At 42.0% G+C, this 19,634-nt stretch overlaps 1 protein-coding gene, 1 long non-coding RNA gene and 1 other non-coding gene across 6 annotated transcripts in view; 1 reads left to right on the top strand and 2 right to left on the bottom strand.

The window, feature by feature from the left end:
• Positions 1–19,634, bottom strand: part of PDXDC1 (pyridoxal dependent decarboxylase domain containing 1) — a 52,184-nt gene that overhangs the window by 29,609 nt on the left and 2,941 nt on the right. For 3 of the 4 annotated variants that reach the window (XM_045461294.1, XM_045461292.1, XM_045461295.1), the window contains exons 2-5: positions 5,821–5,894; positions 5,224–5,289; positions 3,174–3,254; positions 1,243–1,389 (exon numbers count right to left, since the gene is read on the bottom strand). In XM_045461294.1, coding sequence (XP_045317250.1) covers positions 1,243–1,389; positions 3,174–3,254; positions 5,224–5,289; positions 5,821–5,870 — 344 coding nt within the window. In that variant the 5' untranslated portion in view covers positions 5,871–5,894. The remainder of the gene's footprint in view (positions 1–1,242; positions 1,390–3,173; positions 3,255–5,223; positions 5,290–5,820; positions 5,895–19,634) is intronic. The other variant, XM_045461293.1, reaches the window with a different exon arrangement.
• On the bottom strand, positions 2,581–2,650 carry LOC123589853. Its single transcript, XR_006708497.1, has one exon. It is a non-coding gene; the product is annotated as a small nucleolar RNA SNORD45 (small nucleolar RNA).
• LOC123589339 lies at positions 11,736–18,287 on the top strand. Its single transcript, XR_006708263.1, has 2 exons — positions 11,736–15,611; positions 15,852–18,287. It is a non-coding gene; the product is annotated as an uncharacterized LOC123589339 (long non-coding RNA).

The following is a 19,634-nucleotide window of genomic DNA, read 5'->3' as shown; positions in this document are numbered from 1 at the left end:
AAGGAGATAGGGATCGGCCTCATCCTAGATGGCTGACCACACCTTAACAGCTGGAGGTTACAAAGAATGGAGGCAATCACCCTCTGTCCATACTCCAAAAAGAGCAGAAACTATGAAAAAAAGCTGCAGAGAATAGGAGTCCCTTTGATACAAAAAGGCCAGAGATCACGGTTTCAGCTTACTCTACAAGAAGGCCAGCGCTGGATAACGCAGGCAAAGCCCTCAGCAGTTTCAGTCCAAAAACATTCCAAGTAAAGAAAAAGGTGAAAGCTGCTAGTCAGCCTAACTTTTGCTTTTACTATTGTCTGCCTGGGGCAAATTATTCTTCTCCATCTTCCAGGAAAGTAAGAAGAGAGAATTTCAATTACGGGTGGCAGATTTTTATTAGAAGAAAATCTCTCCTTTGCGATTCAGTTAGGCAAACTTAAACTCTTGCTTGGCCAAGCTGTTTTCCAACATCTGAAAGGGAGTCTGTCAAGTTAAATTTTCCAGTGTTAGGCAAACATTCCTTTTCCTTAAAAGCAACAGCATAGTGGCACCTGGGTGGCTCAGTCGGTTAAGCACCCGACTTCGGCTCAGGTCGTGATCTCGCGGCTTGTGAGGTTCAAGCCCCACTTTGGATCCTCTGTCTCCCTCTTTCTGCCCGTTCCCCCTCTCCCTTCTCCCCTCCAAAAATAAACAAACATTAAAAAAAAAAAGTAACAGCATAAGCCCCAAAATACCACTGGTCCTGTGTCTTCTACTGAATCCTTATGTGCTATAACTCCTTAATAATGCCAACATTATCACAGCATACAGCGTGATATTTCGCACAGCACAAAGCGTTCAATTTCATAACACATACTCAACTTCCTTATGGCAGCATTTTCCTTCTACTAAAGGAGAAGCTAATCCTTTGATTAAAAATACCTGCGACCACTTTCCTGCTCTTCCATAGACAAGTGTCAAGTAGGAATCCTAAAAATAAGTAACTGCTGACATTATCCAAAATGTATGTGCTTATGTTCTCGGCTTTTGACATAAGCTAGTTCTTTCACTCATTTATTCCTCCTAACTATGCCATGAAACAGATACTGACGTTACCCCCATTGAACAGCTGGGGAAACTGAGGCACATAGATTTTTTTTTTTTTTTTTTTTTTTTTAAATGCAAGCCTTCCAAGAGGGAGGGGAAAAGGCCTACATGAACTCAGGCAGCAGAGCTCCAGGAAACAGTCTGTACCCAACTCATATACGTCCTTACCTGAAAATCCTGCACAGCCACAAAGTAGTGTCTGATAGTATCCTAGTTGTGAGTTTTCTGAGCTTCTCTTTGTCCAGAGTTGAAATATAAGCTCCCAGACTATGCCCCAACAAAGCTATATGACCTTGTTCTCCAATATTCTGAATTCTGTTAATCAAAATCAATTACATTAAAAAGTATTAGTCAAAATACGAATAAAGGAGTAAGACAAAACCTAGAGATATGGCATTTCTACAGAAATCTGTCAGACTTGAAATCCACCTAATGGCCTAGAAGGCAGAAATCCAGGTAAGTTTAGAAAATTCAATGCGTAAAAAGTAACAATGATCTAAGGAAGATTTTACTGAATATCTACTACATATACAAACTGTGAACAGTTTTGTCCCCCATTTTTAAAAAAATCAAATGCCTGCTATAAGAACTATGGCGTGTAGAGCTGAGACAAAATGGGCAGAAATTAATTTTTTTAAAGAATCATTAGATGAAGTCAATTTCCTGCATTCAACAGCTACTTATAACAGTACAGCAAATTCAAAGGAACCAGGTATGTTTTATGTATCATTAAAATGGATGGAATACCGTCCCTTATAAAAAGTAACTGTAAATCAGTAAGAAAAAGACCAAAAAAATTAGACAGGATACTGGGCAAAGGAGACAGTTCATAGCAAAGGAAATATAAATGGTTTTTAAAACATATAAAAAAGCCACTTAACCTCATTCATGAGAAAAATGCAAACTCAAATTATGCTGAAATACCATTTCTCACCTTGCAGACTGGCAATGGTCCTTAAGTCTACAAACAGCCTTGCAGGCGAAGGTGTGGGGAAAGAGCTATTCTCACGTACTGCTGGTGGGACTGTAACCTGGCCTAATTCCATGGAGGGACACTCGGCAGGAGCTATCCAAATTACAGACACACAGCCTACCTGGCCCAGAAATCCCACTTTCAGGACTTTCATCTCCAGAAACACTTGCTGGTATGAGAAAGGACACACGTACAAAGTCACCGGCTGCAGCAATGTTTGCAACAGGGAACGTGAACAGGCGACTAGTTAAATAAAACACCGTTTACTCATCCAAAGTAAAACGAAGCAGCTCTTCCAGGAGAGTGCTCCTTGTGCACTGATATACAGTGAACCCCAAGACATAGATGACGAAAGCAAGGTGCACAACACCAAACGGCGTTTACGTCCTGGAGGGAGTGCAGACACTCGGCTTGTGTATACGTACACACAGAGTATCTCTGAAGAGTACACAAGAAGCTGGCAACGCCGCTGTCTCTAAGGAGAACAAGAAGCCGGGGAGGAAGAGTACGAAGGAAATACCCCCTTTTCATTCAAGGTCACTGTCATTTTAGAATCTACATCAACTCTGGATTCGGCTAATACGTGCCGTCACATCGCTGACTGAAAACTGCCTTTCTGTACTCTTTGTAGTGTCTGATATTTGAAAAAGGAGAATGACTTACTCCAAAAAAATTAAATTTAAAACAATTAAACATGAAACTAAATAGGGAGCTAAGCTAGATGAAAAAAAATAAACGGAGGTTTCACAGACAACAGGGCCCTGCCACCAACAGATTGAGCTGTGGCACCTGTTAGCGGTCAGAAGCCGCAGCACATCAGCAGAAGCAACTGGAAGCAGACACGCACACAGCAGTTATTCTCTGGTCCCTCCGCCAGCCCCTCTCTGAGAAACGATGCCATATAAGCTACAGGATTTCGTTTTCCTAAATGCCTTCCTTTTACGAAATATATTACCCAACATATATTAAATGTCTCGCTGAGAAGAGAAAAAACGGACATTGTTTTAATATCATGTGTAACTGTGAATGAAGCACAGCTATTTCAGCAACTGGTCAGAATGCAGTCACTATCAAAGTCAAGGTCACAAATACTTTCAGAGAGAAGCTGCCAGCTGGTGTCCATTACCGGGGGCTCTGGGACTCCTCCTCTTCCTCTCCGTGCATCAGATTCTGAACTAGCTGGAGGATGCTCACCATATCTTGTCCACTGCAGAATCAAAAGAGAGTTGACAGACAGGTGGAAACAGCTCACATCCCCACCACTCTATTTCCTTCACTTAAACAAGCTGTGGTAAGTTGTGTTTTCTGTTTTGTTTTTTAATTGAGTAGCTAGAGGAGAAAGAACGTGTTTGAGATACAGGATACAGCTTTTAAAAACAAACCTCATATTAACTGAATTCTCAATATAACCAGGTATTTAAATCTTCTATCCAAATAGGAGACTGAGTTCTGAAAATTTCACCAGGATTACATTAGCAATATTTGTCTACCTGTTCATTCGAATCCAAGAAGAGTATTTAAAAAGCATGTTATAGGAACCAAAATAGTCCTTTTGAGATGCTGGAAGGTCACAAAAGCAGCAACCATACTCCAATGCCACTGGTATGGCTAGTTTTCTTCCACGCAGGAGTCCTGTCTGTTCTAACCAACTGAAACATGTAACGCAAACATCATTTATTACCTCTTCCTCAAGCAGAGAAACTAGAGATCTGAGATCTGCTTACGGTATAAACAGGTTTACTTCCCAGATATGACATTAAGTGCTTATTACGTGACTGTCTGAAAACGAATGCGAAGAACGTCAATGGCTAAAGCAGTAAAGCAATGGCAAGGAGACTTGCAGTAACTCTAATGAAAAGACATTATCATTCCATTAATGGGACTGGACCAAGCAGTGAGAACTAATACCAAGTTCTCTTTTTCAAAAGCACTGCCAAAACAAGGCCAAAACCAATCCTCCCCAAGGTGCTGACCCTCATGTGACAGGGGCTCTGGTCCTTGGACACTGTGTGGGGAGTGGGGGCCCACCAAGTGACCTTGAGCAAGCCGTTGAACTCCCTCAGACCCTACATTACGGAACTGTGAGGATGCAATCAGTGCACGAAAAACGTTTAATGCTGTGCCTAGCCAAGCGCTATCTCAGACGTTGGCATTATTATATTAAGTGTGAAAGCTCCTGACCTGTGGCTTTAATGCCCTCCCATTTGGAGCATTACAGATGTTCTTGGTAGTATCTCTTCTAGGGAAACTTCTGTGGGCTTAATAGAACACTTTCATTCCCATCCACAGCTCTGGGTGGAGAGGACTGACACGATTTGGCTCCCACTCTCAGCTGCAGAACCTACCTTACAGCTAGAGGGCTTCAAATCGGCACCATTCAGGCAACCCACAGGAGCGCCTGTCTCAAAATATTAGTACCTGGGTGTGTCAGATATGACACCTAATGACACATTGTGTCTTTCCTCCAAACTTTCCTTTTGCAACCTCGTATATATTCATACTCAGGTCAAAGGACAATTTAAGGGAGTTGTACTGTTTACCTATGTGCAGTTTCCTGGTTATAAAACAACAGAAGAAACAAGCTTGTTTGAGGGAAGCGGTGCTGGGACTTTAAGTCCACACTGAGTGCTAACATCCTGTGAAAATTCTAGTTACACGGCTACTTATTTTTCCTGTTATTTTCCCTGCTAGCTTAAACCACACACGCTTGACAGATTGGTTTTAGTTGCCAAAAAAAGAAATCACTCTGCCAACAAATGATCAAAGTTGACATTTTCATTTTACTTTATTATACAAATAATAAATCTTATCAAATTAAAGTATCTCTCACCACAGAGCTCAGTCTACTGAATAGATAATGGGCTTCAAGGAGGAACTAAGTATGATAGTCGAGTTATAGTTACAAACTTGTGCATTCACTTTTGAGTCATGAGGTTGTTAATTTTGAATGGGAAATTAAATTAAATTAGATCCTGAATGGGAAAGGGGAAGAAGCAGGTAGATTTCTCACCAACCAACCAATGGCAGTGTGTTTTCCTGGTGTTACACTGCACAGGACTCTCAATTTGCTCTGTGCTTATCACAACTAAAATTATAAACCAACAATGGTTTGTAAAATCTTGGTTTAAAGAAAACACATACCCTAACTAAAAGTAGGCACCTTCACTGCCACCTACCTGCCTTGGAGTGGCCCTGGAATATCTCCTGATACCAGCTTCTTTCCATTTTCCTCCTCTGTTCTTCTAATTTAAAGGAAATAAAAAACGATGTCACCAAATTGCTAACATCTGAACAGGCCAACAGGTGACAATGCTGCCTGTAACCTCTTGGTAACTGATACAGGATTTGAAACACACTTAACACATCTCTTCTCCTACCCCTATCACCCTAGCCCCCAGTTGGGGGTACAGGCTGAATCTCAGGAAAAGAACATGAAAAAAAATGACACTTTTTAACCCATTTCTTGGTTAGCCGATGCCCTCTAGGATATAAATATACAGTAAAAAGTATTTATAGATTCAAATCAATATATTAAGTAAACGAAACTCTTAAGAGGCAGAACTGAAAATGCTAAGTCCTGCCCCTCAATTTCAAAATCCTTTCATTACAAAGTACCTTCTACCCAAGACGAACACTGTCTTTCCAGTCAGGTGAAGCTCAACTACGCGTGACATTCTGAAACCGAGAGGAGTTTTTACCGGCAGGAAACCAGTGCCACCAGCTTCACAACAGGCTGAGCACGTTTCCTAGGGTCACTGACGCCCCACGCTCACCTCTGACTGTGCTCCAACATCTTCATGGCCTCCTTCAAGTTCTTCCCCATCTCAGCCAGTGTAGGGTCTGCTATCTGGCGAAGTCAAAAAAAGGTTAAAACCGGGATAATCCTGTATTATTTCTGCAACATAATCCATGCAGAAAAATTAAATTCAAGTCCATTTTCTTCTGGATTTAATATAAAACACACAGATTTACTGTAAAGTACATGTGATTAAAAAATTCCAAAGTACGGGGCGCCTGGGTGGCTCAGTCGGTGAAGCATCCGACTCTTGATTTTGGCTCAGGTCATGATCTCACAGTTCATGGGTTCTAGCCCTGCTTGGGATCCTCTCGCTCTGCCCCCCCCCCCCCCCAAAATAAATAAAACAAACCTTAAAAAAAATAAATTCCAAAGTACAAACATAACATTAAAAAGTCCACTCCCTAAGGGATGCCACTCAAGTTTGACATGTATCTTTCCAAGTTCTCACCTAACTCATATGCACTGCTGCAACTTGCTTTTACTTTACAGCGAATATGGTTCCATATCAGTGGTATATCCACCTCATTCCTAGTAATAACGCCATATTCCACTCTATGGATTACAATCACTTAACTGGTAGTGAATTAACGTTAGGTTATTCCAGTTTTACACTTAGAAGCGAGGTCCAGAAAAGTCTGTACAGTATGCTACTTGTTTTACTGTTGTAGTAGGCTGAAAAATGCCCCCCCCCCCCGAAGATATTCACATTGTAATCCCTGGGACTTGTGAATGTTACCTTATGTGGCAGAGTCTTTACAGAAGTGATTAAGTTGAGGATCCTGAGATAGTAAGATTACCCAGTATTTGTCCAGGTGAGCTCTAAATGCAGTCACATATACGCAGACGAGAGAAGTAGAGGGAGACTACATAACACACACACGCACACACGCACGCACGCACGCAGGCTGTGTGAAGACAGAGCAGAGGGAGATTTGAGGTGCTGGCCTCAAAAAGTGGAGTGATGGGGCCACAAACCAAGGAATCAGGGCTGGCTGGCAACATACTGGCTCAAGAAGGGGAGGGACTCTCCCCAAGGACCTCTGGAGGGAGTGCAGCCTTTGCCAACACCTTGATTTCAGCCCAGTGATACGGCTTTCAAACTTCTGGCCTCCAGGACTGTGGGAAAATACATTTCTGTTGTCCTAAGCCACCCGATTTGTGCTAATTTGTCAGAGTAGCCACAGGAAATAAATACTCTCAGAAATCTGGGAGTGATTCCATACACTCTGGAAGCTTACCCAGCTGGTCATAGTGACTGCCTCCAGAGAAGGGAGCTTCTGGAAGGACAGCCATCATCAAATCAGGAGTCTTTTCAGCTCATTTCCTTTTGATTTTTTGAAATAACATTTTTTAAATGTTCATTTATTTTGAGAGAGAGAGAGAGAGAGAGAGAGAGGCAGGGAGAGAGGCAGAGAGAGAATCCCAAGCAGGCTCCACACTGTCAGTGTAGAGCTCAATGTGGGGCTTGATCCCACGAACCTGTGAGATCATCTCACGGGTTCATGGGATCATGACCTGAGCCAAAATCAACAGTAGGGTGCCCCTTTATGTTCTTTTTGGATTTATTACCAAGTGTCCTACTATCTCACATTCAAAAAATAAACTTAAAAATATTTTTCAATTCTTTTAAGGTTTAGTTTTGAGAGAGACAGAGACAGAACATGAGCAGGTCAGGGGCAGAGAGAGAGAGGAAAACACAGAATCGGAAGCAGGCTCCAGGCTCCGAGCTGTCAGCGCAGAGTCCAATGTGGGGCTTGAACCCACGAGCCATGAGATCATGCCCTGAGCCGAAGCTGGATGCTCAACCGAGCGACCGAGGCACCTCTAAACAAAAAATTTCTTAAATCTTACAAAATTAAACACACCAACTCATTTTTTCTTTTTTCTTAATCTCCCTAGCAATCTTAAAGCAGACAAATTCGTTGTCTTGGATGTCTGTATGAGTTGGGTTATAAACAGTTACAGAGGCTCTCTTCTGTTCCCCTCTTACTCAAGTGTATGCCAAGTGTATTTATGCTCTGTTCTCTTCATATTTCCTACTGCACCTAATATTATATGGAGTAAATAGGAGTAAATATGGAGTAAATGTACAATAGGTTGTATTACAGTTAGTGTTGCAGTATCTCCTCAAAATTGTTTTTAAGAAATTCTACTCAGGGGCACCTGGGTGGCTCAGTTGGTTGAGCGTCTGACTTCAGCTCAGGTCATGACCTCACAGTCTGTGGGTTCGAGCCCCACATCAGGCTCTGTGCTGACAGCTCAGAGCCTGGAGCCTGCCTCGGATTCTGTCTCCTCTCTCTGCGCCTCCCCCACTCATGCTCTGTGTCTCAAAATAAACATTAAAAAATATATTAAAAAAAAGAAATTATACTCAGTCTATCAATGTAAGAATAGAAACTGTTCATTCTAGAAGAGACCTTAGGGATGTGGTCCAGGGATTCTTCACTTGTGTTCTTCTGAGTCTTAGGACTCTTGGGAAGAACTCTGGAAAAGTGCAGATGGGTAGGCAGGTGGGGCTTTCAGCTCCCAACCCTCCATTAAGGAGATCAGATCCGTTTCATAACAATAAGAAGAAAATTAATGAAAAGAAAGCAAAGAATGTATAACATGTAAAGGTCCGGTCTGCCATTTTATAAGCGAGGACTAAGACTCAGAGAGGTGAAGCGAGTGGCCTAAGGTCACAGAGCTAACAGATGGTGGAGTGGTGCCAGACCCCGGGTTTCCTGGCTCCTTTTCTATTACATCACAGTGACTCCCAAGAGGGATTACAAAAATAAGCATTTTTGTAGCCATGTCCAATATGATTTTTACACAAGACAGAAAAATCATTCTAAAAATGGTGTTTACAACCAACTCCACAATTTAAATGTAACCATGAGATGGGTTAGAATGCCATCTAAAATGGTCTCAGTGTTCTCAGTTAATGATCATGAGTGGGATACGAGGAACAGATAATGGTCTAGAGAATTTATCTTAACTCCTCAGTCTACGGCCACGTTCCTGATTATTCTCACCTCCTGTGACACTCCAGTGTGTCCCCAATCATTTGGCCAAAGGAAAAGACAAACAGTTTTGCTTGATCAACCACACCTTGATGTTTCATGCTTTTAACACTTGCCATGTCTGAAATGCCTTTCTGCCTTTTCTCTCTCCAGCTATTAAATCACAATTCAGTACTTCCAAGAAACTTTTATGGATAAAGCCATTTCACTCTCTCATATTCTCTTTAGAGATATCAATACGGGGCACCTGGGTGGCTCAGTCAATTGAGTGTCTGACTCTTGATTTCTGCTCAGGTCAATCCCAGGGTCATGGGACTGAGCCCCACATCAGGGTCCATGCTGAGCATGGAGGCTGCTTGGGATTCTCTCTCTTCCTCCCTTTGCCTCCTCCCCTGCTTGTGCATGCTTTCTTAAAAAAAAAAAAAAAGATATCAATCCCATTTTTTTTAGGCCAAATAATCTGAACCTGTTGCTTGACAAACACAATTGTATTTATTTATGGGGACAATGGAACACAACCCTTGAAACTGGGGCCATTCTAACATGCAATTGCTGCTTATGATTCCTTACATCCTCTACTGCGACTTGTTTTAGAGATGATCCTTCCAGTACACATATTTTCTCCAATTAGATGATAAGCTTCCTGAAGGCAGTGATTCGGACTCTTACTAATTTTGATTGCTTTTGTAGGACAAAAGGTCTCCAGTCAGCTTCATTCTCGGACTGTCATGTTACCTCTGAAACCCCTTAGGAAGCCACAGCATAAAGGGCATCAACATACAGGCTCTAAGGGCAACACAGCTAATGTTCCTATAGGATTGGAACACATTTTTCAGTTAAGAGTAGACAAAATAGTTGACTTAGTTTAGAATTCACTACTTATGAACAATATTTATTTTAAACACAGAAATCACATGTGATAGTGAGATGTTTACACGGTGAAAGGTAGGGGGAAATGCAGCTTCACGCTCTCCCGTGTGAGTCTTTCTCTGCACAGAGCACCTGCTCATTGAGAGGAATGGCTTGCATTTATTTATTTATTTTAATATAATTTCTTGTCATTGGTTTCCATACAACGCCCAGGGCTCATCCCAACAGGTGCCCTCCCCGATGTGCATCACCCACTTTCCCCTCTCCCCCACCCCCATCATCCCTCAGTTTGTTCTCAGTATTTAAGAGTCTCTTATGGTTTGTTTCCTACCCTCTCTGTAACTTTTTTTTCCCCTTCCCCTCCCCGTTGGTCTTCTGTTAAGTTTCTCCAGATCCACATATGAGTGAAAACATATGGTATCTGTCTTTCTCTGCCTGGCTTATTTCACTCAGCATAATACCCTCCAGTTCCATCCATGTTGCTGCAAATGGCAGGATTGCATTCTTTCTCATTGCCAAGTAGTATTCCATTGAATATATAAACCACATCTTCTTTTTTTTTTTTTTTTTTTAATTTTTTTTTTTCAACGTTTATTTATTTTTGGGACAGAGAGAGACAGAGCATGAACGGGGGAGGGGCAGAGAGAGAGGGAGACACAGAATCGGAAACAGGCTCCAGGCTCTGAGCCATCAGCCCAGAGCCCGACGCGGGGCTCGAACTCACGGACCGCGAGATCGGGACCTGGCTGAAGTCGGACGCTTAACCGACTGTGCCACCCAGGCGCCCCTAAACCACATCTTCTGTATCCATTCGTCAGTTGATGGGACATTTAGGCTCTTTCCATAATCTGGCTATTGTTGAAAGTGCTGCTATAAACATTGGGGCGCATGTGCCCCTATGCATCAGCACTCCTGTATCCCTTGGAAAATTCCTAGTAGTGCCATTGCTGGGTCGTAGGGTAGTTCTATTTTTAATTTTTTGAGGAATCTCCATGCTGTTTTCCAGAGCAGCTGTACCAGTTTGCATTGCCACCAACAGTGCAAGAGGGTTCCTGTTTCTCCACACCCTCGCCAACATCTATAGTCCCGATTTGTTCATTTTAGCCACTCTGACATGCGTGAGGTGGCTATCTCAGTGTGGTTTTGATTTGTAGTCCCCTGATGAGGGCGACGTTGAGCATCTTTTCATGTGTCTGTTGGCCATCTAGATGTCTTCTTTGGCAAAGCATCTATTCATGTTTTCTGCCCATTTCTTCACTGGATTATTTGTTTTTCGGGTGTGGAGTTTGGTGAGCTCTTTATAGATTTTGGATACTAGCCCTTTATCCGATATGTCACTCACAAATATCTTTTCCCATTCCGTCGGTTGCCTTTTAGTTTTGTTCATTGTTTCCTTTGCAATGCAGAAGCTTTCTACCTTGATGAGGTCCCAATAGTTCATTTTTGCTCTTAATTCCCTTGAAGCATGGCTTACATTTAAATTGTTCTGGCTTCTCCTCTCTTTTAGGAAGTGAAGTTGGGGGTGGAGGAGGTGGCGAGAAGTGGGTGGGTCAAAAACATAGTAATGCTCCAGTAAATTAAATGTGAATATGTGACCCCAATTCCACAAACCCTCATGTGCTTGTTGTGTTAACTAGATAACCCAAAACACAAAATGTTAGCCAGATGCAGGATAATATTACGCTCTGTCAGGCAAGGAATGCTCTGAGAAAAACATGTATTTGTTAACTGGTCCCTTAAAACTAAAAACCATGCCTCCATACGCTTCCAGTGAGAGCAGCCATGGTTATCTTACTAACATTTCACACCCTCAAGACCTATTACAGTGCCAGACGCGGCAGTTGGGTGGTAAATGTTAATAAACAACAGCAAGGCATCAGACAGACACAAACCTACGTGAGAGAAACACTGAGTTGTATAAAAATATTTATTATTTGGCATCTGGATGGAGATTGTTTCAGGATCTGGAGAGAGGGAAAAGACAGCATTCTGTGTAAAGTTCCTAGGAAGAATGTCCTTTTTTTTTTTTTTTTTTTTTTAAATTCCTTAGCCCCAAGCACAGGGTCTAGCACAGAAAAAGGGCTCAATAAGATCTGTGATCCTTAATAATTACTAACAGTTACAGACTGCTTACTATATTCCAGGCATTATGCTAACTTACCACTCTAAATGCATCACTTCTTGACTAACCCAAAGGCACAGATCATATGCTTTAGGGCCTGTACTATCCCAGAACCTGCGCTCTTAACCACTAGGCAATACTACCTCTCAATTTTATCAAATAAGTAAACAAACCAACTCACACTTGGAGAAAGCCTTGAACTCAAAAGTCATAATTAGAGCTAAGGCCTCTTAAGGCATCTTAAAGATGATCCTTGTGTGATTAATGTTTTCACCTAGATAAAAAGTGTATCAGAAGGCTCTCCCTATTGGTAAGATTTCACAGTCTCAACGACATGACCCAAAACTCAGCATCCAAACCAGGGCATTTTCAAGAGTGAAAGGAAGCACTATTAGCAATTAAGCCATGACAACAGGTATGATGAGCTGAGACAGTCCGGGCAAACCAGGCCTTCACTAAAACGTTCACCAAAACGCTCACACCATCGCTCCACATAGTGGAGCCCACGCAAATGTTTGTGGCCATGGCTGTTTGAGTTATAAGGTAAAATCAAAGACAACATATAATTTGCAAGTAGTGCCCCTGAAGTGCAGGTATTGGGACAAGAGGTTTCTTTGCCTGCCTCTAAACACACCTGAATACATTCTCCCTCATTTAAATCTTGGGTCAAGTGACTTGACTAAAAATCTTTTCCCAGAAACAACTGGAAAAAGGTCCCTCTTAATAAAATCACCAAGAGATTCCAATCATCCCCCTTTTGAGGCCAGGGGTCTTTAGTCTGCTTCCTTTCCATTGTCTTTCCTTCTGACCTTAAAAGACAGTCCAGGTAACAGCACATATGAATGTAGTGTTTTAAGATGCTTTTCCAGGGACGCCTGGGTGGCTCAGTCGGTTGAGTGTCCAACTTCGGCTCAGGTCATGATCTCACGGTCTGTGGGTTCGAGCCCCGGGTCGGGCTCTGTACTGACGGCTCAGAGCCTGGAGCCTGCTTCGGATGCTGTGTCTCCCTCTCTCTCACTTTGTCTCACTCTGTCTCTCAAATATAAATGTAAAAAAAAAAAAATGCTCTTCTAGGAAAGGGAGTGGTGGCCAACTCAGACATCTGAGCTTGGACTCGTACAGTCTCCTTTCACCCTGGGTCGCTCAGCCTTAGACGCTCGCAGCAGTCCTACTATTAAAAAAGCAAACCAAAACAGAGCAACGAAGCATTTACACAGCATGCATACCTAATCATGAAACCTAAATACTCATTACTGAGGATTCAGAGACAGCTATTAGACTGCTAGTCAGTAGCCTGTACATTTATGAATTACATTTCTGCTACGGCTGATTCTGCTGTGTAATGAAGTGGGTTCATTATTTTTGCTTCAATTATATCGAATCTAGATGCGTGGTAGGGCTTAATGCAATTTCAAGGCTCCTAAGAAGAACCACTCAATTGTTTGTATGGTGACTGTCACGGAACTGAAACAGCTCATTGTGTAAAACGGGACCCACCGTTCATCATTTTAGAAGCATTTTTGAGAGCCATTTTTATACTAGGTGATTTTCATCACTTTCAGTCAGTGTGAAGTATTAAAATATCCTGTCGCTATCAGAAGAAGAAATAACGCACTTGTAATGTTCACAAATATCACCAATTGAAGCTCTCACAACTTAAACGTTAAAGGAAAAAAGTCAAGAGTCAAATGCAAGAGAAAACAGTAAAGGGAGTCGGGGAGTAATTCTTGAGTTTTCAAAAAGCTAGTAGGAAATTCTAAATCCATCTGGAATAGGGCTGCACGTATTAATGAAAAAAAATCACTTATTTTTGCTTTTGGCTAGAATTCTATCAAGTCAGTATGAAGTAGCACTGGTACTATTCCTACCGTTATTTGGAATACATTCTATTTATCATTTTGTTCGATTTCATTGTTCAACAACTTGTGGTCATGACCAGAGACACTGATTTGACACCCCACCTGCAGGAGGCAACGTGCTGTATGGATGTTGGCAATTATAAACAATCAGGTAAACAATCGTTTGTTAATAAAGATTACTTACTATAAAGTTGTTTATAACAACCTTCCGAAAGTAGAAACTGCAGTAGAAAAATCATAATCTTAGGGCATAAAATTTGGGAACGATTGCTCTACAGTCACTTTTAAAATGTTCTCAGCTTTCAGGGTTCTTGGGTGGCTCAGTTGGTTAAGCTTCCGACTCTTGGTTTTGGTCCAGGTCATGATCTCACAGTTTAGTGAGTTTGAGCCCCGCACTGGGCTCTGAGCTGGCAGTGCAGAGCCGGCTTGGGATTCTCTCTCTCTCCCTCTCTCTCTGCCCCATCCCCTACTCATGTCTCTCTCAAAATAAATAAATAGACTTAAAAAAATTTTTTTAATGTTCTCAGCTTTCAAGCATGCTTAAACAAGCTCTTGTATACACTTCCTTTAGTTGAACCAAGTGTGACACCAAAATTATATCTTTATTTTCATGTGAATTAGGGGAAAAAATAAGACCTCAAACTGAATTCATAGACCCCACTGCTTAGCAAAATCTAAGTTAAAAATAAAGTGGGGACAGATTATGCGAACAAAAAACAGATCTGGGATCCACTGTAAAGAGGCACAAGGGAACTTCTCAGGGAGATGCAAATGTCCTGTATCTTGATGATGCTGATGGTTCCATCTCGGTGTATAACTGCCAAAACTCAAACTGTAGCATTAAAGTGGGTAATTTTACTGCATGTAAACTGTCCTTCAATTTAAAAAAGGTAGGTGAGTGGATTTAAACTCAACTTAAAAGAAATAGTAAGCAAATAATAGTGTGAGTGGTACAGTGCAGCGGCAAAATTCAAAAATGGCATATGAATAACTGCTATTTGGGAAACACAGAGCAGCCCCCATAAAGAGGGAAAAAGGCAGTCTAACATATTTTAAAACGTATACATCACAACATTCATCAAGTAAACGATACTGTAGTTTCAATAATTTTTTCAGGGGAGGAACATTCATAATCAGAGTTATTAACAAAGAAAAACTGAGGCACACGAGAGCACCAGCTGCTCATACTGGACAGAAGACTGTGGCGTCGTCAAATGCCGATTTACAACACACGCGTTAGACATAAAAATCACCACGTTTCTCCAACAGATCACAGCGATCAGAGAAACCTTCAAAATGCTGTGTTTCTTACATACCAACTACTGTGGCCTTCCACATCTTCCTAAACAATGTTAATCCCAGAGAGTGATAATCGTGCAACTGTCAGCTCTCTCAAAATCATTGATTTTCCTCCCCGGTGAAAACAGAAACAGTGCCTGCTACCCAGCACCAGTTCCTCAAGGACCCCAAATGCAACACATCTCTGAGAAGCACCCAGAACACAGCAGCACCTGCTCCTCTCAGGTCAATGTCAAGAGAAAATGACAGGGAACTTCTGGGAAGTTGATAGAGTGCCCCGCAAACCTCAATTTCTACATCTGTAAATGCTTGTGCCTGATTTTTAAAGAAAAGCTTTTCATTAAGAACTAGGCACTACCGTCTGTCTTCTAAGAACTGGATACCCCTGGAAAATCTTATTTTTAACTATCTCGGACTCTCTGCTTGAGTGTGTGTGGGAGCACATGAAGATACACTGTAATTACTGGCTCATGAAGTAGCATAATATTCCTGGTTGAAGAAGGACATGCAAATATTGCATAGGGCATTAATACTTAATCTTACCAATTCATCAAGAAGAGAAGCAGAAGAGAACATATGGGAAGAAGAAGGGGCAAAAATACACGACCGAGGGGTGCCTGGGTGGCGCAGTCGGTTAAGCATCCGACTTCAGCCAGGTCACGATCTCGCGGTCCGTGAGTTCGAGCCCCGCGTCGGGCTCTGGGCTGATGGCTCAGAGCCTGGAGCCTGTTTCCGATTCTGTGTCTCCCTCCCTCTCTGCCCCTCCCCCGTTCATGCTCTGTCTCTGTCCCCAAAAAAATAAACGTTGAAAAAAAAAAAAAATTAAAAAAAAAAAAAAATACACGACCGAGAGGTAAAAACCTGGTGGAGACAAGGAGGCAGCCTTAGTAACTTCAGATCAAACCTGTCACAGAAGTATGCAATATGAGGGTTAAAACACAGAAACAAAAACAGAGCATTCAGATCACTCGCCGGAAGATCTATGCTGGGAATGGTAGGGGTCCAAGTCTAAGTTTCAAAAACTGTATTCCCAGAGACCACTACTCTGAAGAATCAATTCACTCAGACTTTGTATCATGAATAAATACTTCCTAACAACTACACAGATGGAAGAACACCGCATACCAGCCAAGCTCTATTTCTGTAACGTTTACTAGTTTATCTGGAATCACACACTTATTCTAGAACACAAGAAAACTGCTTAAAGAAAAGCATGCTATAGTCACTGGAAAATGTAAATCTTTCACTGAGATATGCTTCTTATTGGGAGTCTTTCCTAGGACTTGTTGGGGACGGAATCAGAAAGATAAAGGTACCCATTATCCTCATCAATGTCACTCTGTCCTACACTGAATTGGAAGTTTGTAGAATTAATGTTGCTGGCCTTAAGGAACCCATCAATTCTGAAGCCTTTGTATCTATGTGTCTTTGGACTTTCCAGGTTGAACTGTGTGAAACTGCCAACATTCAACTGGTTTTTAAATATATTAATTAATTTAATTTATTTGAGAGAGGGCGCAAGTGAGCAAGGATTGGGGGGAGAGAGAGAGAATCCCATGAGGGCAGAGATAAAGAGGGAGGGAAAGAGGGAGGAGGGATGGAGAGAAGAGGAGAGAGAGAGAGAGAGAGAGAGAGGGAGGGAGGGGAAGGGAGAGGGAGGGAGAGAGAGAAAGAGAGAGGGAGGGAGGGGGAGGGAGGGGGAGAGAGAAGAGGGGGCTCACCCAAAGTGGGGCTCACCCTAAGCAGGGCATGAGCTCACCTGACGCAGGACTCAAACTCACCCACTGTGAGATCATGACCTGAGCTCAAGTCAGATGCTTAACTAAATGAGCCACCCAGGTGCCCCCCTTTCTTTTTTTTTTTTTTTTTAATGTTTATTTATTTAGTTTGAGTGAGAGAGAGCACAAGCAGGGGAGGGGTAGGGAGAGGGGGAGAGAAAGAATCCTAACTCTGCCAGTGCAGAGCCGAACGTGGGGCTTGATCTCATGAACCATGAGGTCATGACCTGACTGAGGCACCCAGTCACTCCTCAACTGTTTTTCATGTACAAAATTACATTCATAGGACTGCACCTACTATAATGTCCGGTCTCACTAGGCTCCTGAGAAGCTCACTGTAGCTAAATGTTCAGGTGTCATGGAGTTGCATTTTAAAGTGAAGGCTTTATTTTGCTGTTTCTGCTTTTCTGCATATAGGAAGAAGATTGTGTTGGAAAAGCATACTCTTCCCTCAGTCATTTGAAACTCAGAATGCATTTTCCACAGAAATAAAATGTGGATGGGATCCCAGGCTAGACCTCAAGGACTATCCAACTTTAAGGCAACTAAATACTTAACATTTAAGAAAGCAAAAACGACTGCAAGAACAAAAATTAAATAATAAATTAAAAATAATATTTTAATTTTGAATATTGCTTAGAAAAGAGCGATTTCAGATTGTGGACATTTTCAAAGTGATTGGAAGCATATTTTTGATGTCTAACTTCAAAATATGAAGCAGATTTCCTTTCCCTTAATTTATGTTCTACCAGGAGTAATATGAGGCACAATCATATAATAAAGTAAGCATCCACATTTTATTTACATTTTTAAAACACTCTAGAAAAGCCAGGATTCTGAACTAAATATTCTACCTAAAGAATCTCTTCCACAGAAATCTTTCTTGGTCACTCAAGTTCATGCAGTCCCCATTTTTTCCTTGATACTTTTTAACCCCTCCTTGTTATACAAGGACTTGTGTAAACATGTATGCCCCTACCAGAACATAACCTCTTGCGAGGATCGTGTCTTATTTACCTTGTGTTTCTCTCAGCACTGGGCTCTGACCATAGTTGGCCTTCAATAAAAAATTATAAATCAAACCAGGTTACTGCTTTAGTAAAAACAGCTAAAATTGTACTCAAGCAACTCCTATCTATAATTATAACTCATCATCCTAGATATGGTGGAGCCCACACTGGAATGGGGACCCTCTACAGCTCTGCACTGACGACCTCCACGATCCTAAATAAATCCAAAATCACCGGGACCGTAAATTTTTAGGATCAGGAACTCTGTACCATGTTTTCCCTGACACCCAACGTTTGATAATCAGTTACCACTTTAGCCATCATGCACCTGTATGCATAACCCTCACATGATGATACAGGGATCAGCTTTAAATGAGTACTAAAATTACAGGCTATCCTCCTCTCCTGTCGCCTTTTCTATTTAAGATCTACAAAATCAGACCACAGAAAATGGTTATTTCAAACGTGGCTAACAGGGATTCCTTAGTGAGATTTTAAAATGAAAAACAGGGGGCGCCTGGGTGGCGCAGTCGGTTAAGCGTCCGACTTCAGCCAGGTCACGATCTCGCGGTCCGTGAGTTCGAGCCCCGCGTCGGGCTCTGGGCTGATGGCTCAGAGCCTGGAGCCTGCTTCCGATTCGGTGTCTCCCTCTCTCTCTGCCCCTCCCCCGTTCATGCTCTGTCCCAAAAATAAATAAATGTTGAAAAAAAATAAAATGAAAAACAGAATAGAAATTCTGGTAGTATTTATCACTAATAACCAGGAATGTTCCAGTCATGCTCCTACTGCTCCTTGTAAACTTACAAACAGTACGATGAAAGAATTTTCCAAAATCAGGTCCAAGGGGGAGGGGGCGACTTTTGCTCAGAATGAGTACAAGAAAAAGTAATGGGCTGGGTTTTTAATTATTTAGATCAGACCCAGGGTCAAAGTTGCCTCTTTTAGAGACAAGCATTAGACCTACGAGAAGTAAACGAGCCCCTCTCTAGAGCGCTGTCCAACACAACGGTCTGTGGTCATGGAAATGTTCTACATCGACAGGTAGTGCAGCCACAAGCCACACTGTGACTGAGCACTTCAAATGTGCCGACTGAGGAACTGAATTTTAGCTTTTATTTTATTTTAATTAATCTAAATTTAAGTAGGCCAACGTGACTAGTGGCTACCGTACTGGACATACAGCTCCAGACTCTCCAAGTCAGTGGTTCTCAACCAGAGGCAGTTCCCCCAACCCCCAGGGAACAACTGCTTCATCTGGAGACTTCGGCTGCCACACTGTGGGACGTGCTACTGGTAGAGGCCAGGGATGCTGTCAAAATAAACATTCTACAGGACAGCCTCTCACAACAGAGAATGAGCCCAGAATGCTAGTAGTGCTGAGTTTGAGACACCCTGCTTTCAGTTTACTCAAGGTGGGAATTAAAGTAAACGCAAATAAAACGCAGCACACTTTGTCTAAACATAATACCCAGGAAGAATGAGCTTTTCCAAGCAACAGAAAAAGGTCCGGGCTGTGGGACAAGTTAAAAGTAGCAAGTTTTTGCTAAAAAAATGTATGTAGGTGTGTTAACTTAGTAAGACCTACAGCATCAGAATAATTGCTTCCTGTCGCATTTTTTTTTTTTAAACTTGACTATTAACCGAAGTAAACTCTGTGCGACTATGCAAAGGGCCTTGTTCCTTATGAGCTGGACATACGGTATTGGGGGGCTGAGGCTCCCCTACCTACTCTTCCAGTTTAAACTCCTTGTCCCTTCAACTGACCTATCTGGTTTCTTGAGACCTCACTAATTTCAGAGACAACAGACAGTACTGAGAGAGAAAAGCAAGCAAGAACACAGCCCTGTT

This window comes from Leopardus geoffroyi, chromosome E3, assembly GCF_018350155.1.
Source record: "Leopardus geoffroyi isolate Oge1 chromosome E3, O.geoffroyi_Oge1_pat1.0, whole genome shotgun sequence".
Classification (NCBI taxonomy): Eukaryota; Metazoa; Chordata; class Mammalia; order Carnivora; family Felidae; genus Leopardus; species Leopardus geoffroyi.
The sequence above is the reverse complement of the archived record's forward strand: the minus strand, read 5'-3'. Positions and strand labels throughout refer to the sequence as shown.